Source organism: Mus pahari, chromosome 21, assembly GCF_900095145.1.
Source record: "Mus pahari chromosome 21, PAHARI_EIJ_v1.1, whole genome shotgun sequence".
In the NCBI taxonomy this organism is placed as follows: domain Eukaryota; kingdom Metazoa; phylum Chordata; class Mammalia; order Rodentia; family Muridae; genus Mus; species Mus pahari.
Genome location: NC_034610.1, coordinates 12,879,011 through 12,905,955, shown reverse-complemented (window position 1 = coordinate 12,905,955; position 26,945 = coordinate 12,879,011). Strand labels below are relative to the sequence as shown.

Below are 26,945 nucleotides of genomic sequence, written 5' to 3'. Positions count from 1 at the left end.
TAGATGGATGGATGGATGGATACATGCATGCATACATACATACATATATAGAGATAGATAAATAGATATTAAGAATGTTTGACATTTGTTGGGAATATTATAGAGGAGAAAGTTGGTCATGTAGGAGAAAAGAAGGAATTGTTGAGAAAAATATTGCTTACTTTTATAGAATAAATACAGCTATGGTGTAAAAAAAATGAGTGTAATGGCTATTACTGATAGTCTTGATGACTTGATATTGCTACATTTTTATCACAAGTGAAAGTCATTCAAACATTGTGTTGAGTGCTTGCTGCTAGGCACTGTAGTAGGCACTGTTTTTGTAGTTGCATCTTTAAATTGGTCGCTTAACTAGCATTCATTATAGAAGATATAACATAAGCTAGATATAGAAAATAATATCAATTGCTAATAGAGCAACCTGATTTCTCTCTCAAATCAGAAATGGCACAAAAAGGTAGTTGTTTCCTGGTTGGAAATGTGATGTGTGTGTGAGAGGGTATATTATTGCCTGCAAACTTGTAAGCTCAGTCTGTAGTCTTAGTGGTTGCTTCCTCCTCTGTACATTCATTAGTATAGTACATTTCTTCAGAAGGAGAAAGATCCTGATTGTTTCAGTAACATGGGAGACTAAAATTAGAATGTAATTACTACCACCAGAGATTTTCAAAGCTCTGCTAACTGACTATGTTTCCTCTTGTATGCACATGGGTGTAGATAGTACTTTATGCATTGGAGATGGGGAAAGAGATGCCATAGAAATTTTGTCATTTTCCTATTGACAATACACACTGTTTTAATGCTGACATGAAAACAGCAAAGTGCACTGAAAGACCACAAAGAGTGGCTCATGGCTGATTTATTGTACATAGGAATCTTAGTTCCCTTTGCTATTGTTTATATCTTTAAATATTTGTATTTAAATATGTTCTTCATCTGTGTACATAGAAGACTAATAATGTACCATAACAATGTTTTTATATATATGAAATCACATATTTTAGAAATGATTTATTTTCAATCTTAGCTTCTTGATTCTTTAGCCTCTAATAGTTTGATATTTTCTTCTCTTTCTCAATTTTTTGAGCAGGGAGCTTCTCTCTTGTTGATGCTGAAAAGTTACCTTAGTGAAGATGTATTTCGGCATGCTGTCATTCTTTACCTGCACAATCACAGCTATGCAGCTATTCAAAGCGATGATCTCTGGGACAGCTTCAATGAGGTAAGTAATGTGGATAATTCAATCCAGCTGTCACATTGAGAAATGGTACCAATGAGAGCTACTTAAGAGAGAGAAGGTAGAGCTTAGCATGTAAGTATTTGTTATCAAAGTCAAGACATGAAAATACTGTTTGTTATTTAAAAACAAATGTATCTGGCCCTGGATGGTCATATTATTCTGTACCTTAATCTCTATCCCTAGTTTGCTAAGCAAGGACAATTTTTCTTTTTGGTATTAATGAATATTACATATTTTTGATACTTTCTGCAAAGAACATTTTGAAATAGTTACCTTTTCTAGTTTTTCTATCTTCAATTAATGAGTCTATATGAATCTCTTGATTTGGGGGCCCTGAACCCTCTCAGTGATATATCACAAGATGATTACCATGAGTTCCATACTGCCCTTGAGTTGTCTCTTTGCTTTTGTTACACTTCCACTTTATAACAAGTAGTGTAATTAGATAGAAGCTCCTCTTCAGTGCAGTGTATGAGCTGAACTTGCCTCTGTACATATGTTGGCTGCACAGTCCTGGTAGGCCTTTTAAGTTTGTTATTCTGATCTAGATTGGTGGTTCTTTGTGCTCTGCAAGATCATAGATATAGCCGAAGATCCGACAAAAGTTCATGTCATCTGCTTCAGCAAAACCACGTATATGCAAAACATCACACATAGTTTTAGTCTTATGAATGCTCAATCAAGACCTCTTCCTTTGGATCTGTCTCATCACCTACTCTAAATGCTACTACATTTTAATGGTACTTTTCACCCAGAAGATAGGACTTTTTTTTTTTTAAGATTTATTTATTTATTATATGTAAGTACACTGTAGCTATCTTCAGACACTCCAGAAGAGGGCGTCAGATCTCCTTACGGATGGTTGTGAGCCACCATGTGGTTGCTGGGATTTGAACTCTGGACCTTCGGAAGAGCAGTCAGTGGTCTTACTCACTGAGCCACCTCACTTTCTTATTGAGTTCTGTTTGAGAGAAGAAAATAATTTTTATTTCCTTACGCTAGTTTCTGTATTATCTCCCCTCCAGTCATATGTTGGCACTTCAGTCGAGAGCTATCACTTATTTGGTTCCCATCACACACATCCTGACATTTGGAACATATGCCTGACTTCATCACTCACTGCAAATAACATCCCAACCTATTTTGTAACATTATTCTCAGTTTCTTCATCACCTATTTCAAACAATACACTAGTCTCTTCTTTTCAGATTACTATAAACTTCTCAAAGTATCTTGCTTTTTTTCCCAGCCACTGGACCTGAAATAAATAGGTTGGAGCCATGAGAAAGATAAGATCAATACCTCAATGAAACTGGGGAACATCATTTTGTACTTTTGTACTTTAAACAGCATGTAGTGTTTGAAGTGGAACCTGCTGTGGTGATGTAATAGTTCAGGTTTTATGATGATGTGGTGGCTTGAATTTACATCTATGAGTAATCCGGAAAAATAGGCTAAATCATAAATGTAACCTTCCTGTTACATAAAGAGACCATGTATCATGAACCACTTTTTGATCATTGATACCAGATGTCTTGGAGTAGTGAGCTTCAGAGGGTCTAAATAACCTGTGACATTAGATTTTAGATTTTGCAGGAAAAGTTTACATATGTGTGGGAAATAAGATCTATGATCACCAAGAAGTTTACTGTTGTTCTCTAAGAGACTCAGTTAAGGGAGCAGATTCTTTGTAACTGTTGCTGACATTATCTGCCACCCTTTAACTCCCCTCTAAGACTGGGCACTTAAAAGATAGTGAAGTCTCAGAGTAGGGGTAAGGCAGGGTGCAGACCTGCTGCTTCTGGGGACCGAGTTACAGTGCATCCAAACCAGAATACTTCTCACTCATTGCATCTTTGTGAAGTAAAGGTGCTGTGGCCCAAAAGTTCACTTTCACCCTCTTTGGATTCTGATGCTAAACTCTACAGGTTGGCAGCACACCTGCTGCCTTTCAGCGTGGTGCCATTCATGCTGAAACTCCCCCTTACATTACAAGCTAGTTTGCTTAAGCAGCTCCTGACTTAGGGTGATGCAAAGTGTAAACTCAACTCAGTATTAATTCTATGTGGTCTTCATGGAATAGATTAAGGAAAGAGGAAAAGGTACAGGCAAAGTAGACTAAAACTTTTATACTAAGTTTATCTTTAAGCAAAATTAATTCTTCTTAATTTAATAGGTCACAGACAAAACTCTAGATGTAAAGAAAATGATGAAAACCTGGACCCTACAGAAAGGATTCCCATTAGTGACAGTCCAGAGGAAGGGGACTGAGCTTCTTCTACAACAAGAAAGATTTTTTCTAAGCATGCAACCAGAAATTCAGGCTTCAGACACAAGGTATCATCCACTTCCCCCAGCTTGTCTGGTTTCTACCTTCAGGTATAAGAATTTTAGATGGTTTATGCCATCCTTCTTGTGAAAACTGATGAGGTCTTCCCTCTCTAGAAGGAGCTTGGAAACTTTGAGTTTCCAGTTACTGTCTGAAGCCACGTCTGAGGATCAGGAAGAGAGCTAACCTCCCGTCTTTTCTTCTGCAGCCACCTCTGGCATATTCCAATATCCTATGTCACTGATGGAAGAGACTATGCAGAACATCGGTCAGTTTCACTACTGGACAAGAAATCAGGTGTGACTAGAGTTAATGCCTTTCTGATAAAAAATTACTAATAGTGTAATTTTAAAACTTTGAACATAGGGCAGATAATAGATTATATTTTTCCAGTATGTACATTCTCAGATCTAATGTCGTATATCGTCATCCAACATTTGACTACAATAAGGTTGATTGACTCTTTATATGTATAGCATTGGCTTTTAGTTGTAAGAAATAAGTTTATTAAAGTGAATAAATAAAAATAAATAAATTTTAAAAGAAGGTTAAAGGAATTTTAAAGAATATTTTGGCAATGTTTTATTTTTAGGTCCTAGATAAATATTTTATGTTACAAAATAAGTAAAAGAACCAGAGCAGCTGCTTAGAATGTTATTATCTACTCTCCAGGTCTGGCTTGCAGCCAGTGCGTTTTAACAAGCACTTTATAGATTATTTATATACATAATAAAGGTTGATTCATGACCTAAATTTACAGTAAATGCTTATTATAACATATCTTGTAGACATGTACATTCTTTGGTAATTAAAAACGGGCCAAGGAACTATGATAACAAGGAGATAATAAATCATGATACAGGCTCAGTAAAGCCTACATGAGCTTCGTCATAACATTCAGAATAGGTCAGATTTTTTAGATCATTTTAGGTTTCAGATTTCCAGATTATGAAGTTCTATTATTAAAAATTGTACAAATGGTCGAAAAATCTACAATGTTCCAAATTTGAAACACTTGTGAAATACATCTGTGATATCTACATCCCTAAAGAACATAAGGATTATGTGAGAATCAGCAATGAAATCCTTAGATTTATGAAAAAGGGAAAGTTCTTGCTTAGATTTGGATCTGTTTTCATATCTACATTGTGATGGGTGAATAAAGCCCAATTGTCTGGTTCACACCATGGCTCTACCATTTCCATTTAACTAGATTCTAGATGAGGTGTTTGGCCTCGCTGAGCCTAAAGTAGGGCTGCAACAAGAATTCTTAGAGTTTATTTATATAAAGTACCTAAAATAATGTCTGGCATGTGTTAAGATCATGTTAGACACTATTACTAATGCCCTTACTAAAGAACCTTTAATCATAAGCTTTGTAGGTAGTCATAATGCTGTCATCAGTTCACTAGTGTTTACTTATCATTTTACAATTTTTCTACTTGAAATCATTATGTACATATGATTTCCATACCTTGCCTTTTAAAAATATGTGGTAAAAAATATAATTGGCATAGTCCTTCATTTTTATATACCCATGATTCATCAGTTGTCTTTATTAAAATAAGAATATTAGGTGATAAGGTTTCTTTTCCTATTGTATGATTTTTTTTTAAATCTATGCTTCTCACAATTGTAGATTGTTAGGTTTGTGATCAGGTTGATCAGGTACTTGACACTAAGTTGCTCTTCCGTGTAGGAAGATGCCAGCTGCCAGCTGCAGTGAGGGTGCCATTTCCTTGCAACTTCACCACACACTGCAGCAGAGCACACTGCCCACACAGCACTCACACTGTGTGTAGTGCTGGGGGCAGATAGGGATCCCACCATCTCCTTGATTAATGTGTGAAAAAGTGTTGCCTTCCCTGCCAACACAGAACTCTAACCATTAGGAGTTCCTAAAATGGTGCCTTGACCCAAAGAAGAAGAGCAACCTTCCCTACTGGGCATACATCAGTGTAGTCTAAATCCAATGCAGCATTTAAAAGAGGCCAATAAAGACATTTGCAAACTTCAAAATAGTATTTAATTTTTTTGTTGGTATTAGAAATAGGCAATAAGAAATCTGCTTCTGTCTGCTCTTTAAAAGCTCTGTTTATATGTGCATGTGGTAAACTGTTCTTGAGATTCATACTTTATAAAATAGTTCCATTTTCCTACTTATTCCTTACCATAGTCAAGTCTTAGTTGCTATAACAGAATAACAAAAATAATTTAAAGGGGAGAAAGATTTAATTTAGCTCACAATTTGACAGGTTTCAGTTCCTGGCATCTGGGAAAAGAGAAAAAAAAAAAAAAACCTTGGCAGATTAAACCTTTATGGAGACATTCCAAAGTAGTAACCTTCTTCCTCCAGACCCTCCCTCCTAAGTGCCCATTCTCTACCAATATATCAGTGAGATTAGCAGTTCCTTGTCAGTGATAAGATCCTCTAGCTTGGGACTAAGCTTTCAACAATGAATGTAGACATGTATGTATGTATGTGTGTGAACCATAGCCTGCCTTCCTCCCTCTCCCCACTATGCTTTCTCTTTTCCTGGTTTTTTCCCCCTCTCCACACTTCCCCCATCACCTCTCTCCTGCTTTCTGCTTTCCTTCTCTTTTTTGTCCACCTCGATCTACTCCCCTTCCCTCCCTCTTTCCCCCTCCTACTCCCTTCCCTCCTCTATTCCCTCCTTCTCCTCCTCCCTTTTTTCTCTTTGTTCCTCTCCCACTCTTTCTCCTTGTAATCCCCTCCCTGGCTTCTCCTCTAACCCCTCCTTATTCTCCTTCTCTCCCTCCCTTTCTTCTCTGTGTCTCTCTCCCACTCTTTCTCCTTCTACTCCCCTCCGCATCTCTCTTACCTGTTTTTGCTGCACAGAATATTTTCCAGCACTTCAAACAGGCCATATTTGCATCTAAACTCTTGTGTGTGCTATGCTTTCTCCTTGAAGAACACCCTGACTCCACTCCCTTGACTTCCTTCTTTTCATTCTTCAGCCCTTAGCTAAGCCATGGCTCGTTCCCCAAAGACCTCTGCATCCCAAGAAAGATAGATCTCTAGTTTATAGTTTCAAATAACAATTTGTACTTTCTACTCAGAATATTCTGTAAATACTGTCTACTTGTGTCTCTACCCATGTTATATTTATCTCCCCTTGAGGGTAAATATTGTGGATTATAAATCACACTAATGAACTTAGCGTGTAGTAGGTGCATAAAGAATTACTGAATGAATAAATGAAATCATTGAATTATAATGTCGACTAAAAGTACTATGAAGAAAGAACATTTAAAGCCAAATGAAGTGTCTTATTTTTCTTCATTGGTAAAACTCATAGTAAAAGGGAATATACAAAAAGGATATAATTGTTGAATCTGCAGCTGGAACTGGCCTAATTTGATATAATTGTCACTAATACTATAGTTCGCCTGTGACTGTTGCTGCTTTAATTTCTGCCAGTTCAGATTTTGAGCACACACTGAAAATACTCTACTCTCAGAAGGACATGCTTGACCCTAAGGACACTAGAATCTTCTTGGCCCCTGATACCCCAATAATAATTACTCTCAACTTAGTTGCAGTTTCTTTTTCTATCCTCAAAATGTAGCAGAGAATAATTACGGCACTCTAAGATCCTCTGGTTCCTTAGGTATACAGGAGGGCTCTGAGCTTGATTTACTGGTTCAGTCATGTGTGTAAAGTCCAGTTAGCATCGTTGTCACCTTTTCCCACACACATTGTTTTTGAATAATTGTTACACAAAATAACAAACTAAAGAGGGTCATATTTTAGGTTAGGCTAAAAAATTTTACTTTGTCTTTCATTTCTGTTATCTATGTTTTATATATATTTTTGAACCCAAAATATTTAATTCTATGAGATATTTAATTCTAACTGGAAATTGTATGTTTCTGGAAAAGTATGTCACCATTCCAGAAATATTTCTTTGAAACTAGAAGATGTATCATTGGAAGGAAAAACAATTAGAAAGAAAAAAAAGGGAGGTGGTTTGCTGACATACTTTTATGTGCCGTTATCTTTGTTCCTACATACTAAGATAAAGAGGAAGGGAAGTGATGCAAAGAAGGATGGGCTTCTGCTAGGGATAGAGCTAAACTGTGTAGGATGGTAATCCCCTGGATGTCATAGTTCCTAATTTTATAGTAAGAACATGTATTTTTATTTATTTGTTCAGGACTTCAATATTTCTTCATAAAACAGTAGTTGATTTTCATAGCTTATAGACAAATGGTTTTTAAAATCACAATTAGATTACTTTGTCTGAGATAATGGTTTTTTTGCCATTTAAAATTAAATTGCTCACTCTATTTTATTTTACAATAAACTATGAAAACCAAACTGTTAATGTTATGATTATAATAAATTTAAAACTTATAAAAGTAGTCTCATATACATTTGAGCTAGCAACCAGTTTCATCCTTATGTATAAAGCGATTATTTGTTGATACCTATGGTTTTAATGTCCTGCATCCTAGTTCCTACTATATACCATAAACCTACTATCTCTTCTGCTGTTGGCTATGTTGCTAATGTTCTGGCAACTTGATAACAGTCACAATTTGAAATATACTCCCTGCTGTATTTCTTCCCTCTATTATCTGGAGTTGGTCAGGTTTGCAGAATAGTCCTTTCTCATCAATGAAAATATTCATTATTCCACCATTCATGACCCCATCCACTGAAATGGTGGCCATGCTTAGCATTCCTTTTGAGGTCAGAGGAGATGGGGCTGTGTAATACCTCATCCCCAGGCTTTATCTTTAAAAGCGCCACACAAGATTATACTTGCTAACCCAAATGGAAAATATTGTACTTTTTGGATTAGCTAATGATATAATTATTCTCATCAGTTAGAAGCCTATTTACAGTGGCCCTAACCTGGAACCATGACTTTTTCCTTCATTAATACTTCCCAGAACTACATATTACCCTGAAAAAAGAATTATATGAATTTATTTCACCTAATTGATCTCTCCCATCTATTACTATGTCAAGAATAAAAAAGAAATAAATACTGAATCTTTTAATTAAAAGGACTGATAGTTCTATTAAGACATAATTAGAAGTATTTTCATCTTCAGAATGTCTACAATATCAGCAAAATTAGTAATAAAAGGACTCATCAGATAAAGTCTAATAATTTATGCTTTTGAACTTGACAAACTGTAAGTCAAACTTCAAGCACTAACCTATCTTTCATGTTAGAATATGTTTCTAAAGCAATTTGTATGAAAATAATTCACTATATAAGTATTATGATAAGGAAAAAATTTAAATGTTTCAAAACAGGAGATTGACTAAAGTGGGGCAAGTCCTGAAATGAAAAGTTGGCTATTTGGGCATTGCTTATGAAGACAGTGGAAATGAAGGGGTGGGGAAGTTAAAGGTGAAAATGCAGGATGAACATCAACACATAGAAGATAACTGTAGGAAATACTCCATTAATTCAAACAAGCATGACAGTAAATATATGCTACAATATCATTGGGTTTAGATGATTTTTTTAATATAATTAAAAAATGTATATTTTTACTTTAAGATCAGAAGATAATATATCATATTTTAATGTGGTTTGAAATTATTTATTATGATCTTAGTCATTATGTATTCATTCATTTGATAAGGATTTGTAATCTCCTGCTAGGTGCCTCACTTGGTCGACTGAGAAGTTAATAGTGAAAGATCAGTACATAGGGCTTGTGCTTATTCTAGCAAATCTTCACTTCAGGGCTTTCCAAGCATAACTCTCCTGCTGCACCTACATCCTTGTCAACTTTTAGGAACATTCTTATTAGTAATTTTAGTGTTTAGTAACATAATTATTCATAATTTTAAGCATGTTGAAAATTCATCAGTATATTTTGTAGTCAGTTCCTTGTTTATACATTCTCTTTGCCAAAATTCATAGGCATTTTTAACGATTCTCTTAGCACATGCACATAGGTGTGTACATATACATACACACACGCACATACATACATACATACACATATATGTGTGTGTATGTATTAAAAAATAAATGTCACTATTCTGTTATTTTAACTCAACTATTTATCTTGTGCCTAACAAAACCTTAAGTTTTTTCTAATGTTTATTTTGATAGCTTTGAATTATTTTCCAAATAATTTTTTGATAGCATAATAAAAGACAAAGGTTGAGATGGAACATACTTTGCATAGTGCACCCACTGTTTTAGCTGCTGTTCCACTCTGCACACCATCCCTTTTCCCTCATGCATAATTTCTTAAGGCTTGTGTATTCTGAAGTCACTTAAAAGAATGACATCTTAGCCATATCTTCCTTCACAAAGCCTCTCCAGACTGCCCTTCAGAGTGAAATAGTTCTGTATGCTTCCATAAATGTTGTATTTTCTTTTTCCACCAGTGACACTTATGTGGTGTTGTATCTAGGTGCTTTTATTAGACCATAAAAACAGATCCCCCTGTCTTCTTTGTCATTTGTTCTCCAGTGCCTAATCCTAGAGCTAATAATGTATGATGAATAAATAATGTTTGAATGAGTAGCAACCTTCATTAATGTGAAACGTACTGTACCAGCACATAACTATTTAGTTTCTTAAAAGAATCGTAGATATGAAAACATACTTTGTTAACTTTGAAAAAAAACAAAAACCAAAGCCCTCTATTGTCTTCTCTCTTGGTGTTTTAATTTTTCTTCTCTTTTAGATGTCATCAATCTTACAGAACAAGTGCAGTGGGTCAAAGTCAATTCAAACATGACTGGCTATTACATTGTTCACTATGCTCATGATGACTGGACAGCTCTAATCAATCAGTTAAAAAGAAATCCTTATGTTCTGAGTGACAAAGACCGAGCCAACCTGATCAATAACATCTTTGAACTTGCAGGGTAGAGTATGCTTGATTTACATTGTGGTTGTCATATTTTTAAATGGTATTGCAGTAAGGAACAGGTCAGAGAACAGGTTGAAAGAACAAGTAGAGTTTTAGAAGATTTGGAAAATATTAAACATGTTCATTGCTTTCAGAGATTTTATAATGTTAGAAACATCAGCTATAAACACACTAAATAGATAGCATAAAACAGGACCCACTATATCCAAGAATTGATACCAACAAGTAGGATACATGTTTTGTTCAGTAAAACTGTTATAAGAATTCAAGCTTCACATTATTTTATGAAAGAATTCTCTTCACGAAGAAATTGGCTTCTGCCTAAAGCTTAGTGCTAACCTGTTAGTTGAGTAGCATCTCTAGTGACTGGAGCCTCCTTATACGTGTGTGGGTTACCTCCCCGACCACCATATACATTATAGAAGCCCAAAGCCAAGAAATGGCAGTGGTCTTTTGAAGAAGTGTTTTCTGGAGAGCTTACAATTTTAGATTGACTCCAGACCTAGAAACACAAAGAATACTCATCATTATTACTTTTAAAATTTTGACTGTATTTTAAATATGAAATAGCCTTGTTATGTCTATTCGCCCACTACTGCTATGACTTTTACAAACTGCCTGGTTTAGTTAGTTAGTTTATTTGTTTGAGACAGGGTGTCATTGTGTAGCCTTGGCTGGCTTGGAGCTGCATCAACTAGCTTCAGATTCAGAGACCCACCTGTCTTCCTCTTCAGTGTTGGGATTAAAGACATGTAACACCCTACTCAGCCTAACTGCTTAGTCTTCACTGTAAACTCGCAAGAGAGTTTATAAATAAAGAGTTTATAGTTTACAATTTGGCAAACTGAGTTGACAGCAAGAAATAAGATTTGTCTGTGTTCTGATTTAGGTATTCCAAATCAGTTACTATTTAGATAGAGGTATGCTATCCCCAATCTTGTGACAGATAGAAGTAATTAGTAAATAAAATTAATAGCAGTCATCTTTTCCAAGACAGTGTAATGCTTCTACTTAGGCAGTGCCCAATAATAACTGACTTCTGGATCAAAAAAATGAGCTGTTGTGTATCTTTCTATTAAAGTACACCCTTACCTGTGAGCCATTTAAATATATTTACTTGAATCTAACATTGTCTGATGCTACTGTAAGCCTAAGTTTCTTGTCTACAGACCTAAATACTCACTATAAAGTTTTCCTCCATGAAGTTATGTGTGTCTCAGTAGATTTATACTTCATATTCATTTATTCCATAGCCTTGGCAAAGTGCCTCTTCGAATGGCATTTGATTTGATTGACTATCTTAAAAATGAGACACACACTGCACCCATCACTGAAGCCCTGCTCCAGACAAACCTTATCTATAATCTCCTAGAAAAACTGGGGCACATGGACCTGTCCTCCCGATTGGTGGTAAGTCTCCCTTTCTTCAGTTTCTCTGATGGCCTACCTTTAATACTGTTATTCACAATTCTGTTCAGCTTTGAACATTTCTTTCTTTAAAAAAAGCAATAAATTCCAATTTTTTTTTATTTTGCTGGTTGTGAAATATCTATTTTGGATCAGAATGCCATTGTTTATCATGAAAAGTTGATGAAACTTTTACGTGAAAATAGTTTTCTTTCAATATCAAAATATAGACATCTGTCTGCTGTTAAATAGAGCCATCTAAAAAGAAAATGTCCTTAGAGTCCCTCTTGTTTTTACACAACATTAAAACAAAGTCATTTAAAAAGGAGAGATCCTATTAATTTGCTAGTGGTCATTATAAAATGTAGAATGTTTGTTCTGAAAATACCCTGCCTAGTAGTTGTTGCTGACTGCTCTGCATGGGTAGCGATGCTGGTAGGTAGCAGTGACTGTATGAGCTTAGTATTAGACCCCCTCCCTCTTCAGACCAGTCACTCAGTCTTAACAGCTATTACGTTTGACACTTCAACAATTAAGGTAATATAGTAGTTACCTAGGATTGCTTAATGTATGGCTACAAACTTGTTGTACAAAAATACCAGAAACTCTATTATGCCCCTGGAGGCTAGAAGGCTAAAGTCACCGTGTTGGCAGCATAGAGAACCTTGTAAAGAATTATCTACTACCTGCATTTTCCTTAGTTTCAGGTAAATGCTAGTAAGCCTTGTCATTCCTTCCTTAAATTCATGTCACTTGACAAGGTACTATACTGTCTGTTTTTCTGTGCCCTAATTGGCCAGTTATCATCATTATATCAACCCCTAGTTTAGAGCTCATAGTAACTGTATAACTTCATTTTCACTTGATTATATCTACAGAGACAGTGCCCAATTAAGGTTATATGAATTGGGGGGAAGTACACTATTCAATGTAGTATCAATAGTAGCAGACAAGACTAATACACATCACTTATTTTCATCAATCTTGAAGGACACTGATTTGAAGGGCTTTAAAAATACCCTAAAGGAAGGCAGAATAGAATGTCTGCCTGTTCTAAAGCTGTCTAGCTAGTTAGTTTCATGGTAGCAGAGATTAGTCTTAGGAAGCGTTTGGTAATTATCTCAAGCTATCCATTTGTTGAAATCACAAATTGGGTCTTTGGAGTATTTTCCTGTTGGTGTTAAGTAAGCCATCTCCTGCTGCGTCTTCATGCTCTGTGGTTTCAGGTATTTGTTTGGAACATTCGATAGAGTAAGATCCAAGGGACTGGGGAGTGAGTGAGTGCAAGGATGGGAGGCTTAGTATCTAAGACTTGGTCCCTTTAGTGCTAGAACTCCTTACATTTTTTTGTTAAATGCCACCTTGGCAAATTTCTGGGCCCAGAAAAAAAAATTCTTGACCTGGAACTTGTGCTGTACTTCCCACATAAATGCTAATGAAGTATCTAAAGGCCCTGAGAGTTTAGCCAATAAGCTCCCCTTCCTGGACATTCCTTCCTGCAAAAGGTATTTAATCTTGGGTCCACCCTGTGAAGTTGGTATGGTATGCATCCATTTTCCACAGATGCATCCATTTCCCACAATGAACAACCAGTAACAAGTTTGGGACCAAGGACTATCTCATCCAGAGCCACCAAGGGGAGCATGGAGCAGGCCTTTGCCTACAGAGAGGCTTAATTCTCCCATAGAAGGCCTCTGAGCTCCCAGCCACAGTCACAGCCAAGTTAAGAACTTTACTGATGTGCCAAGCTGGAGCTCCCATTCCCCCTGGCTCCAGGCTAGTCTCTATCCTAAGCCCCAACTCTGCTCTCAACTCCTCATGACCCAGTGGTGCCTGAATGTCCAGGAGCTTGGGAGCGCCCATCTCAGCCTTGTCACTAGCCAGTGGACCCCCGACACTTCATTCCCAACTTTTCTGTGCGTGACTTATCTATGTGCTTTCTTTTCTTTTCTTTTCTTTTCTTTTCTTTTCTTTTCTTTTCTTTTCTTTTCTTTTCTTTTCCTTTTTTGTTGGATATTTTCTTCATTTATATTTAAAATGCTATCCCCAAAGCCCCCTATATCCGCCCTGCTCCCCAACCCACCCACTCCCGCTTCCTGGCTCTGGCATTCCCCTGGGACTTCTACATTCTGGGAATAGCTTTTATGTTTCTTCAGAGGAAACGATGAAAAGGGGGTTCCCTATTCTATACTACACATTTATTTCACAATGTCCTTTCATTCAGAAATGACTGTGACAATGCATTGGTTAGAAAAGCAGGTGATAGTATTGAATAATTGTCCATTTTCTGGGTGTTTTGATCATATACAGACTAAGGATATACAAATGAAATTTCATGGGCTGGCGAGATGGCTCAGTGGGTAAGAGCACCGACTGCTCTTCCAAAGGTCCTGAGTTCAAATCCCAACAACCACATGGTGGCTGACAACCATCTATAATGAGATCTAACACCTTCTTCTAGTGCATCTGAAGTCAGCTACAGTGTACTTATGTATAGTAATAAATCTTTGGGCTGGTGCGAGCGGGGTTGACCAGAGCGAGTCCTAAAAATTCCCAACAACCACATGAAGGCTCACAGCTACAGTATACTCACATAACATAAAATAAATAAATAAATCTTTTTTAAAAAATGAAATTTCATAATGTCTATGATTTACAAACAATTTAGCTAAAATAAGAATATATGTTTTACGTGCATAAAAATGAAGAATTAGAAACTGGTAAATCTAGGTAAATAACATGGATGTATACTATACATCTATTTGCATTTTTTATAGCTTTGACTTTTTTACATTTGGAATAAGTAAACTATACTGTTCCCTGCAGATGCCATTTTCTCTTTAATTTTGTTAGGTTAATTTGCTAATGACCTAAAATTAGGTGGTATATTTAATATAATTTTAATAATAGATTTAGAACTATTTAAACATTAAATCATTGTTAAAGAAGTATATTTTATCAAAAGGTGGTGACATATGCCTATAATGTCAGCAAGAGAATTGTATATTCAAGGCCAACCTGAGCTGTATAGTTAAATCAGGGGATGGGGGATCTCCTTCTGAGTTGAGCTGTATCATTCCAAGTCCTACTTGTAACTTTATTATTGGGTAATTTCATTCCAGTTAAATTTGGGCTTTATGTGTAAGTTAACATTTAATAAGTACTATTTATGTCTTTTTTCCTTATTGGAGAAAAGATATGTAGTAGTCCTGATTTCCTGATTGATTAAATTATTATCAATACCATTTTAATCAATTATGTTTCATGTCTGTAGGCCAGAGTACATAAATTGCTCCAGAACCAAATCCAGCAGCAGACTTGGACGGATGAAGGCACACCATCCATGCGAGAGCTTCGGTCAGCCTTGCTGGAATTTGCCTGTGCCCACAGCCTAGAGAACTGTACCACTATGGCAACAAACCTGTTTGACAATTGGATGGCATCAAATGGAACTCAGAGGTGAAATGTACATCTTCTTGAATGGGTCTCCCATTATTTCCTAAAGAAGGAATGGTATCCCCCTGTATTCACTTAACCTATTTAATTGATTTTTTTCATGACCTTTGAATTGCTTCTACTTCTTGTAAATAGTACTGCCATGAATTTAAACATATAATTGTTAGGTCTTGTAGATCTGATTTAAATTCTTTTGATATATATCTGAAAATGATATTGCTGGATTACAGAGAATTTAATATTTGTTTTACCATATATCTATATATGTGATTGTGTAAGTTCACATGTGTATGGATACTAGAAAACAATCTCTAATGCCAATCCTCAGAAACAATGGCTTTCATTGGTCTGATGCTCACTAAATAGTCTTGAGTGGCTGGCTAGAGCCCCTGGGATTTGCCTGTTTCTGTCTTCCGAATGTTGGTATGCATACCGCCTCCTTGACTTTATTATGTGGGTTCTGGAGATCAGACTCAAGTACTCATGCTTTCTTGACAAGCTCTTTAGGATTGAACTATTTTCCCTAGCATTCCATTTTTAATTTTTAAAGAACTTTCATGATATCATGTTTCTCATAGTAATTGTGTGATTTTTCTTTCCACCAACAGAGAAACATTCCAGTTTTTTTAACATCCTTGCCAACACATGTTTTCTGGTTTTGCCTGGTGGGTTTCGTTTAGAGATGGGGTCTAACTGTGTAGCCCTGCTTGGCGATCTCTGCCTCCTGAGTGCTGATGTTAAAACAAGCACACTCACGCTTGGTCTGGTTCTCTGCTTTGGTTGTTTGTATTTAAATCTCTTCCCACCTGAGGTGCTGAGGATCTAACTTAGGGTGTCATACTTGCTGGACAAGGCCTCTACCACTGGCCTCTATCCACCTATCTCCATCTCCTCAGCACTAGATCTCCCCATACCCAGCTCTGTTGTATACATGGGACTGGGAGGGTAATTGTTGAGCTCTGGTCCGCATGATTGTGTGGCAAGTACTTTAAATGATGGAGCTAAAAACTCCATGACCCCAACTTTTTGAGGGTTTGATACGAGATATTTCTCAAAGGGTAAGAGAAGACTCCTTTAATTTAGATACGGAACGACTGGTGAAGTGAGCAGTTAGGAGAAATGCTCTTGAATGTAATTAATTCTTTCCGGGCTTTAATTCTTTATTGAGAATATTGAAGCAATGATTAAAATATCATTTGGAAAGTTGAGATGGGACATTTTAATAAAGGCCTGAAAATTTTCCTAGCTCTGAGACCTTAATAAAGGCATTTGGCTATGTTTCATTCCCTTCTTACACGCTGCCTCCCAAATCTATATTTATTGATTTATACCGTGAAACTTACCATCATTGAATTAACTCTACATTGTATGAAATTTACAGTTATTATTGAATTTGAACCAGTCAACGCCTCGCCTTTGTAGTCAGGTATTTTCCCTTGTTGTTCTCACGCTTCATTACCTCTCTTACAGCCTGCCTACTGATATCATGATCACTGTGTTCAAAGTGGGAGCGAGAACCGAGAAAGGCTGGTTGTTCCTCTTTAGCATGTATTCCTCCATGGGCTCTGAAGCAGAAAAGAATAAAATACTTGAAGCTCTTGCCAGCTCAGAGGATGTACATAAACTTTACTGGTATGGAACCACTCAAAGAACATGATAGAAAGAAACCAAAAATGGTTTGGTTCACTTTGCTGTTTAGAGCAGGAGGCCATTTTCTCTTAAGTTCTCACTCTGACACGCTCCTGACTTGGACATTATGGTGAGGAGTTTCCAAGAGCTGGACTTCTCTTGGGGACTGAACCTTAACAATTATACAGAATATACTTGGTTTGAGAGATGGGAAGATGTCAGTAATCACAAACTCCATGTGTGCCCTGCTGGGAAATGTCCTCCCTTGGCATGATGTTCTAAACTCTGCTAGTACTAGATATCGATCTGTTCTGTCACTTTGAAAATACAAACACTTCAGAAAAAGATACAACTATACAACTATAGAAGTGTGCATATTCTATCTTCCCATGAATGTATTGCTTATAAATCTTAATGTTCAACTGCCTGGCCTAGAAACAGGAGCTGCTTGTGGGTGGAAAAAGGCAGTAAGACCTGACCGAGAATAGGAGGAGGCAGAGTAAAAGTTCAAGTGAGCAGAAGAAATTCAAAGGTGCATGCAACTTAGGACCCTGAAAACCATACGAGGGTAGAGGGAGCATCCTAGCCTGCTGCTTCTGTAGCATAAACTCGCTCAGCTAAATCCTAGAGTCTCCCAGAGACAGCCTGGGACCTGCCCACACCCACTTTCTTTTTTTTTTTATGATTTATTTTATTTATTATATGTAAGTACACCGTAGCTGTCTTCAGATGCCAGAAGAGGGAATCAGGTCTTGTTACAGATGGTTGTGAGCCACCATGTGGTTGCCGGGATTTGAACTCAGGACATCCAGAAGAGCAGTCAGTGCTCTTAACCGCTGAGCCATCTCTCCAACCCCCAGCCCCACTTTCTTTTTTTTGTTTTGTTTTGTTTTTTTGTTTTTTGCTTTTCGAGACAGGGTTTCTCTGTTTAGCCCTGGCTGTCCTGGAACTCACTTTGTAGACCAGGCTGGCCTCAAACTCAGAAATACGCCTGCTTCTGCCTCCCGAGTGCTAGGACTAAAGACATGTGCCACCATGCCCGGCCAGACCCACTTTCTAAATGATAGTTGGTAAATAAGCATTCCCTTTTTGTTTTTCTTTATTTTTTTCTACCCCATCCCCTCCCTACCTTATCTCCCACCCACTTCCCTCCTTCCATCTGACTCCAATGCCTTTTTTCCCCCTGAATCCTGAGTAAGACTCAACCATTCTCACATGGGCCCCACTGGTTACTTAACTTCTTTGAGTATGTGGATTGTAGCATGGTTATCCTGTACTTTATGGCTAATATTTACTTATAAGTGAGTGCACACCATGCCTATCTTTATGGGTCTGGGTTACCTAACTCAGGATGATATTTCTACTTCCATCCATTTGCCTGTAAATTTCATGATATCATTATTTTTAATAACTTAGTAGTAGTTCATTATGTAATTGTACCACATTTTCCGTATCCATTTTTCCATTGAGGGACATCTAGGTTGTTTCCAGCTTCTGGCTACTACAAATAAATCTACTCTGAACATAGTTGAGCAAGTGTCCTTGCTATATGTTAGAATATCTTTTGTATGTGCCCAGGAGTGGTATAGCTGGTTCGTGAGGAAGAACTATTCCCACTTTTCTGAGAAAATGCCAAATTGATTTCCAGAGTGGTTGTGTAAGTTTGCACTCCTACCAGTAATGGAGGAGTGTTCCCCTAGCTTCACACCTTTGCCACCATGTGCTGACCCTGAGTTTTTGATCTTAGCCATTCTGACATATGTGAGGTGGAATCTCAGAGTCATTTTGATTTGCATTTCCCTAATGACTAAAAATGTCGAACATTTCTTTAATAGCTTCTCAATCTTTAGAGATTCTTCTGTTGAGATTTCTCTGTTTAGCTTTGTACTCCATTTTTCATCAGATTATTTGGTTTGTTGGAATCTAATTTCTTGAGTTCTTTATATATTTTGGAAATTAGTACTCTGTCAGAGGTAGGGTTGGTGAAGATCTTTTTCTGTTGTGTAGGCTGCTGTTTTGTCCTATTGATGATGTCCATTTTCTTAAGGAAGCTTTTTAGTGTCATTAGGCCTCATCTATTAATCATTGATCTTAGTGCCTGAGCTATTAGGGTTCTGTTTGAGAATTTGTCTCCTGTGCCAATATGTTCAAGGCAGTTCCCCACTTTCTCTTCTATTTGATTTAGTGTGTCAGGTCTTCTGTTGAGGTCTTTGATCGACTTGGACTTGAGTTTTGTGCAGGGTGATAGATATGGGTCTGTTTGCATTCTTCTACATAACAGAAATCTAGCTAGATCAGCACCATTTGTGTTTTGAACGATGCTTTCTTTTTTCCATTGTATGGTTTTGACATCTTTGTCAAAACTGAAGTGTCCATAAGTGTGTGGGTATATTTGGGGTCTTTGATTCTATTCAGTTGATCAACCTGTCTGTTTTTTATGCCAATACCATGTGAGTTTTATTACTATTGCTCAGCAGTACAGCTTGAAATCAGGGATGGTGATACCCTCAGAAGTTCTTTCATTGTATAGCATTATTTCAGGTATCCTGAGTTTTTTGGTTTTCTATATAAAGTTGAGAATTATTCTTTTCAGGTCTGTAAAGTGCTGGAATTTTGATGGGGATTGCATTGAATCTGTAGATTGCTTTTGGCAAGATGGCCATTTTTACTGTTAATTCTACCAATTCATGAGCATGGGAGATCTTTTGATCTTATAATACCTTCTTCAGTTTCTTTCTTCAGGAACTTGAAGTCTTTCACTTACTTGGTAAAGTTATCTTTTATGTTATTTATGGCTATTGTGAAGAGTATTGTTTCCCTAATTTCTTTCTCAGCCCTATTCTTATTTGTATAAAGGAGGGCTACTGAATTTTTTTTTCTTTGAGTTAATTTTGTATCAAGCCACTTTGCTGAAGGTGTTTATCTGCTGAAGTTCTCTGGTTGAATTTTTGGGATCACTTATGTATACTATCATATCATCTACAAATAGGGATTCTTTGACTTCTTCCTTTTCAATTTGTATCCCGTTGATCTCCTTCACTTGTCTTACTGCTCTAGCTGTAACTTCAAGTATTATATTGAATAGATATGGAGACAGTGGACAGCCTTGTCTTGTTCCTGATTTTAATGGAATTGCTCTAAGTGTCTCTCCATTTAATTTGATGTTGGTTATTGGCTTGCTGTTATTGCCTTTATTGTTTTTAGATGTGTACCTTATATTCCTGATCTCTCCAAGACTTTAACATGAAGGGGTATTAGATTTTGTCACAGAATTTTTAACATCTAATGAAATGATCGTGTGCTTCTTTCTTTCAGTTCATTTATGTGGTAGATTACATTGATTGATTTTAATGTGTTAAATCATTGCTGAATCTCTGGGATGTAGCCTACTTGATCATGGTGAATGGTTTTTTATGTGATTCTTGGATTTAGTTTGAGAGTATTTTATTGAGTATTTTTGCATCAATTCCACAAGGGACATTGGCCTGTAATTTTTGAGTCTTTGTGGGGCTTGGGTATCAGGATGACTGGCCTCAGTGAATTAGTTTGGTAATGTTGCTTTTGTTTCTATTTTGTGGACTAATTTGAAGAGTATTGGTATTAATTCTCCTTTGAAAGTCTCTAGAATTCTGTGTTACAACTGTCTGGCCTGAGTGACTGCTTCTATTTCCATAAGGACTATCATTTTACTTAAATTGTTTATCTGATCTTGATTTAACTTTGGTAAGAGTAATCTATCAAGAAAATCATTCGTTTTGCTTAGACTTTTCAATTTTGTGGAGTTCAGACTTTTGAGATAAGGCCTAATGATTCTTTGGATTTCCTCAGTGTCTATTGTCATGTCCCCCTTTTCATTTCTGATTTTGTTAATTTAGATACTGTCTCTCTGCCTTTAAGTAAGTTTGACTAAGGATTTGTCTATGTTGTTGATTTCTTAAAGAACCAGCTTATGGTTTTATTGATTCTTTGCATTGTTCTCTTAGTTTCTAATTGATTGATTTCAGTCCCAAGTTTGATTATGAGAGAGGGACTGAGGCTGTATGTGGGGAGGGGGGCACACACTCATGCATGTATGTGTGCATTTTTGTTTTTATTTGTTTGTTTTTTCCTGATGTGGGATTATCTATTTCCTATGTTTTCTTGGGTGTAGTTAGCCTCCTTGGGGTGGAGTTTTCCTTCTAGTATCTTCTGTAGGGTTGTTTTTGTTGATAGATAGTGTTTAAATTTGCTTTTGTTATGCGACATCTTGTTTTATTTATCTATGGTGATTGAAAGTTTCGTTGGATATAGAAGTCTGGGCTATACCTGTGATCTCTTAGAGTCTGGCTTTTAGAGTCTCTGTTGAGAAGTCACGTGTAATTCTGAATAGATAAACCTTTGTATGTTACTTGGCTTTTTCCCCCCTTGCAGCTTTTAATATTCTTTCATTATTCTGTACACTTAGTGTTTTAATTACTATATGGTAGGAGGATTTTCATTTCTGGTCCAATCTATTTGGTGTTCTGTAAGTTTTTTGTATGTTTATAGGCCTATTGTTCTTTAGGTTGGGGGAATTTTTTTCTATGATTTTGTTAAAAGTATTTTCTGGGCCTTGGAGCTGGGCCTCCTCACCTTCTTCTATTCGTACTATTCTTAGGTTAGGTCTTTTTATAGTATCCCAGATTTCCTGGATGTTTTGTGTCATGAACTTTTTAGAATTTAACATTTTCTTTGACTGATGTGTCAGTTTCTTCTATAGTATCTTCTAAGCCTGAGATTCTCTCTTCCAACCCATATATTCTGTTGGTGATGCTTACATCTGTAGTTTCTGTTCTCTTCCCTAGGTTTTCCATTTGCAGAATTCCCTCAGTTTGTGTTTTCTTTATTCTATTTCCATTTTCAGGTCTTGAACAGTTTTTCCTGTCCTTAACCTGTTTGATTCTATTTTCCTGTATTTCTTTAAGGGGTTTATTTATTTAAGGTCATCTCCTTGTACTTTGTTGTAGTAAGATAGCTGGGCTCTGGTGTTGCCATATTGCCCTGACTCTTACTGATTTTGTTATTATTTATTTGTCTTTTAGTAGAATTACTACTGGTCTATATGTTTGTGTCCAGTAGACTTAGTATTCCTGACCTGAAAAAAAAAAAAAAAAAAAAACAGTAAATGTTCTCAAAATAGTAGTAAGTTGCAGTTTTTCCTTTTTATATCATAAATCATTATATGCCAAAACATGAATATGTATATCGTGACTAGTAAAATAATCAAATAAGTTTTAACTTGTATACTAAGCCTAGTCCAACCTGATTTACCTTGAATTTATAAAAAGGCTCACATTGGAACCCAACACTAATCTAAATTTGATCATCATTTCAAACACAATGATTTTGAAGACTAAATCTGTTTTCTTCTTCAGGTTAATGAAAAGTAGCCTTGATGGTGATATCATCCGGACACAGAAGTTGTCACTTATCATTAGAGCAGTGGGCAGACATTTCCCTGGACACTTGCTGGCTTGGGATTTTGTTAAAGAAAACTGGAATAAGCTTGTACATAAGTAAGTTTCTTGGGGAATGACTGACTTTCATGTTCTCGGGCTGTGCATTTGCAAAATGCTCTTAGTGCCTTCCTGGCTCCTTGGGGTTAAGATTCATTCTAAATGGTGAAGAACTTCTTATGCAGCAGCTTTCTATTTGCTATCTGTATTTATAAGCATCACACCCCTAGGCAGTGGTGTTCCATTGAAATGCTGATCAAGGTCAGGTACACCTCATAAGCTTGTCATCCTAACCTGGCCATGGACTAAGTCAGAATATTTGTCTAGTTATATATTCAAAATATTTCTTGATTGCCAAAGCATCACCTAGGTAGCACGTGTAGGTACTCTCTTCTTCTCTTAAAGCAATAGTGATTTTTCTGGGTGTAGGTAATTTTTGAGAACCAAATTAAAATTCTATCAGAATATCCAAGTCCCTACCTCCTTTCCTGCCCAGCATCAGTGTGTAAAGATGCCCCAGCTTCTGGGCTGCATTTCCATGAGGAAGACCCTACTCTGCCTGTGCATTAAAGTATTTCCTTCATTTTCTTTGAACAGTGCTTTGGGTGTCAGCTGCTGCTTCATTGCTTTCTCTTATATTTGTGTTTCTTCAGGTTCCATCTGGGCTCCTATACCATACAAAGTATTGTTGCTGGATCTACTCACTTATTTTCAACAAAGACACATTTATCTGAGGTTGGTTGTACAAAATGCTAGCAGGGGAAATGCAGGGCTCCTCTGTTGAAGTGACATGGAGGCTTTTCATGCTAATTTTAGTCCTTTCTGTCTTCTTTCACCAATTCTAATGATTCCGCATTGAGATTATTTTGAAATGATTGCACGTATAGGAGATGAAAGTCTGATTCCATTCTCAGCACTACTTGCTGTTTCCTCAATACAAATAATTTAGGAATAAAATTATTTTGAGGAATCTCATTCAAAAATGTGAATTTATTTATCAAGCCTAATGTTAGATTGACTTTTCCTTCAGAGTTCTTTTTCTGTTTTAAGAAATAATAAGGAAAGAAGACATATAGAGATAGTAGTAGAGGCACCAGCAGGGGAGAAAAGGTTCCTTTGTTTTTAAGATCACTTCAGATATTACCACACTTGGTTGAGGCAAATGCCTTGGGTGTTAAAGAATAGAACTGCTCCTATATGTTTCCATACTCCCCTACTTCCTAGGTGTCAGACCTTTAAACCACCATCACACAGTTAAAACTTATTTCTAATGGCCAATCAGGAAGCCTCAGCCTTTCTTTGTTTAAAATACTTCTCTGTGGAACTTGCAGGTCCAGGCATTCTTTGAAAATCAGTCAGAGGCAACCTTGAAGCTTCGGTGTGTTCAGGAGGCTTTGGAAGTGATTCAGCTGAATATCCAGTGGATGGCCAGGAATCTGAAAACGCTGTCACAGTGGCTGTAGCACTCACAGCTGATCCTCCGGTGCCCATGGCTCTGCTGCTTTTGCAGAGGTTGAGTGAAGGCCGGCCTGCTGCTGAGTTGTTTGCACTGTTAGGAGTTCTAGTTAGCTCAGGGCCCAATTGTATTTTTCATATCTTTTCTGAAATGTCTTTAGGTACTAGTTATTTATTACAAAATTATATTCACCTATATGTCATTCATCTACAATAACAATGAATAATTTTTCTTTGACACACAAATGGAGAAAAAGGTCAGATTTGAAATTTTGTTTTATTTCTTAGTGTCCAGAGTATTACTGTTACAGTGCAACCAAGGAAGGTCTGCTGTAAGAACCACTGTGTTTGTAGGTTGCTGATTGATCAGCTGTTTGTTGCTTCTTGTTAAAGAGATACACCTGGATTTTGGTAGTTACCCTAAAAGAGTGCAGTGGCAAAGATATTGAAGGTGCAGCTCTAGACAGATGACCTCAGGTGTTTTTTAAACCTGATTGGGGATTCTTTAAAAAAAAAGTTTTGTCCAGTTTCCAATTTTTTTCCTGCAAATTAGCCAGGTTCTAAAGAGTTTTTCATATTTCTGTTAAATTGAACAGCTGCACAGTCAGGCTCAAAGTTTCAGTTTTCCAAATATTTAACACTTTCTGCTTCATCTTTATGGTAGTATGTAGGAAGTGTTCTGAACTGAGTTAACATTAATTACTTTACTCATAAATTCCAATACCCCCAACTTTGTATCCTGGTAAGGCCTTCCATCGGCTTTCTCCCATAGAGGAGCACTCCATGCTTGGGAGGAGGCTTTCTCCTGTGGAGGAGCACTCCGTGCTTGGGAGGAGGCTTTCTCCCATAGAGGAGCACTCCATGCTTGGGAGGAGGCTTTCTCCTGTAGAGGAGCACTCCGTGCTTGGGAGGAGGCTTTCTCCTGTGGAGGAGCACTCCATGCTTGGGAGGAGGCTTTCTCCTATAGAGGAGCACTCCATGCTTGGGAGGAGGCTTTTTCCTGTAGAGGAGCACTCCATGCTTGGGAGGATTTCTGTGAGCACTGGTGGCTTTGTCATTACTTTCACCCAAGAATGTAATTTGTTTAAGTTGCCTTTTGAACCTTACAAATCATACCCTCTTCTCTGTGAATCATACCCATGTGTGGGTTTTTACTTTATGTTACACTGTCTGTTAAAAGCATTTCTTAAATAGGCTCTTCAAGAAATTAAAGCTTTTTACTTTGAAGTTCACCATAGTACCTTAAAGGAACAATGAGAATGTGGAAGAGGAAGAAGTTGAAAATATGGTGGGCTATGAATTCTTTTTTCACTGTTAAAAACAGTGATTTTGTTTAGTTGAAAAAATTACAGTTTTTTTTGTTTGTTTGTTTGTTTGTTTGTTTATTATGGCCAAACTATGTTAAACAGAATGGCCAAGGATCAAGCAGAGAACAAGGGAGGGAGGGAACCCAGAGCAGAGTGTGGGCGCTTTCACTCCTTCTGAAGGAGAAGGGGTGTACTTGAACTTTTTGAGCTATGCAGACTTATTCCTAGATTGTTGTGTTTCTTTGATTCTTAGGAGAGAAGCTTTCTTCTTAATAACTCATGAAAATTCTATATTTTGTTTGAAAACAGTGTCTATGTACATAAAAAGGGAATTACTCATTTGTGAACACTGAAAACACTCCACAGAGTCAGACCATAGAAAGGCCACTTTTTTTTTTAATTCAACTGTTGTAAAGTTAGAATATGTGGAGTTATATACAAAGTTATAGTTTATTTTATGAGAATATTTTTATATAATAAAATTTTAATGGCTGACAAGCTGAAAAATAGCCTGCTTTAATCCTAGAGTTTGCTCCCAATTTCATCTTTTCTAAAGAGTTTTTTGGTTTGTTTTTTTTTTTTATTTGTGCTTTTTTTTAGTAGAAAATGTTATTCCTGAGAGTCATAGAATCATCTTGCTATTTTAGTGAAATAGGTAATTATAGATCTATAGATTCCCCTTGTGCTTTTGGTAAATGTCTGACACTTGTGTTGATACTGAAGGTTCGTAGGGTTTTATATTTTTAGAGTGAAGGAAAAACGCTCTCGCGGGTCTTGGTTGTCCCTTTCCATGTTTTACCATGTTGTATTATAGATTATGCTTTGATAACAGGGTTTAACCTTTGCTGCCTCTCAAGATCAGTTCAACCTTGAGATTTACCTGCCCATCTTCTTGTTGATCTTAAAGTCTTTGTAATTCTGCATATGGCAAATCTTGTCCTAAATAATGCTTTTTTTCCATGTATGAGTGTGAATGTTTGTGGTGTGCTGTGTTGTAAATAAAGCCTTGTGAAGATATGGGCTTAAAAAGAGGTAATTCTTGATCCAGTGCTATTAGTAGCTGCTCGTTCCCAGGATGCTGGAGCCATATTTTAAGTCTTACCTTTAACCTTCACCTGACTTTTTTCAACATTTTGGTAGGCCTCTTAATTTGCCCCCAGAATTCTGTATGTTTTCATACAGCTTTATGTACAGCTTCTTAGCTAACTCAAAGTCAGTTCTTTATGGCTGAGAGGTGGCATTGTAGTCTGAGATGTATATCAGTAGCATTCCAATTTCCTTCCTCTAAGATTTAATTCTTCTCTCTGTACTTTTAGGAAGGAAAATTGAAGCCTGTGTAAAGCTTGGGGGTCAACTTGTGCTTTGGGCATAAACACACAAATACCTGACAGCTTTGGGTAGCAGTTGAATGAGCATTCTGATCACTACCAGAGAAGGGGTGTTCTTGAATGTATTGTGAAAGGTATATCTTGATTAGAAAAGATAGAATTGGAAATCTAGACAAGAAAAAGAATTGATTGGGAGATCTGAGAGTTTATTAAAGCTGGGAATTGGAGGAGACAAGTTTCCTCTGCTAATATGACATTAGATATAATAAAGTAGTGGCCATGCCCCCACCCCAGAGGCTCATGCTCTCTTCTGTCGCATTGTATTGGTCATTGTTTCAGAGTGTTCACAGACCTTCTTGCTATCACAGGTTCAACTTAATTTTCTTTGCCATATGTGTTTTTATTTTATGAGATTTTAGCCACCATTAGAGCAAAAGCTGC

The 26,945-nt window shown here is 36.8% G+C and overlaps 1 protein-coding gene across 2 annotated transcripts in view; it reads left to right on the top strand.

The window, feature by feature from the left end:
- The window catches only part of Lnpep (leucyl and cystinyl aminopeptidase), an 80,810-nt gene extending 54,509 nt beyond the window's left edge, over positions 1 to 26,301 (top strand). For both annotated transcript variants that reach the window (XM_029532793.1, XM_021221203.2), the window contains exons 9-18: positions 1,091 to 1,222; positions 3,417 to 3,577; positions 3,778 to 3,866; positions 10,260 to 10,443; positions 11,702 to 11,858; positions 15,130 to 15,314; positions 16,782 to 16,943; positions 22,334 to 22,474; positions 23,068 to 23,149; positions 23,746 to 26,301. In XM_029532793.1, the coding sequence (XP_029388653.1) occupies positions 1,091 to 1,222; positions 3,417 to 3,577; positions 3,778 to 3,866; positions 10,260 to 10,443; positions 11,702 to 11,858; positions 15,130 to 15,314; positions 16,782 to 16,943; positions 22,334 to 22,474; positions 23,068 to 23,149; positions 23,746 to 23,877 (1,425 nt within the window). In that variant the 3' untranslated portion in view covers positions 23,878 to 26,301. The remainder of the gene's footprint in view (positions 1 to 1,090; positions 1,223 to 3,416; positions 3,578 to 3,777; positions 3,867 to 10,259; positions 10,444 to 11,701; positions 11,859 to 15,129; positions 15,315 to 16,781; positions 16,944 to 22,333; positions 22,475 to 23,067; positions 23,150 to 23,745) is intronic.
- The last annotated feature ends 644 nt before the right edge of the window (positions 26,302 to 26,945 follow it).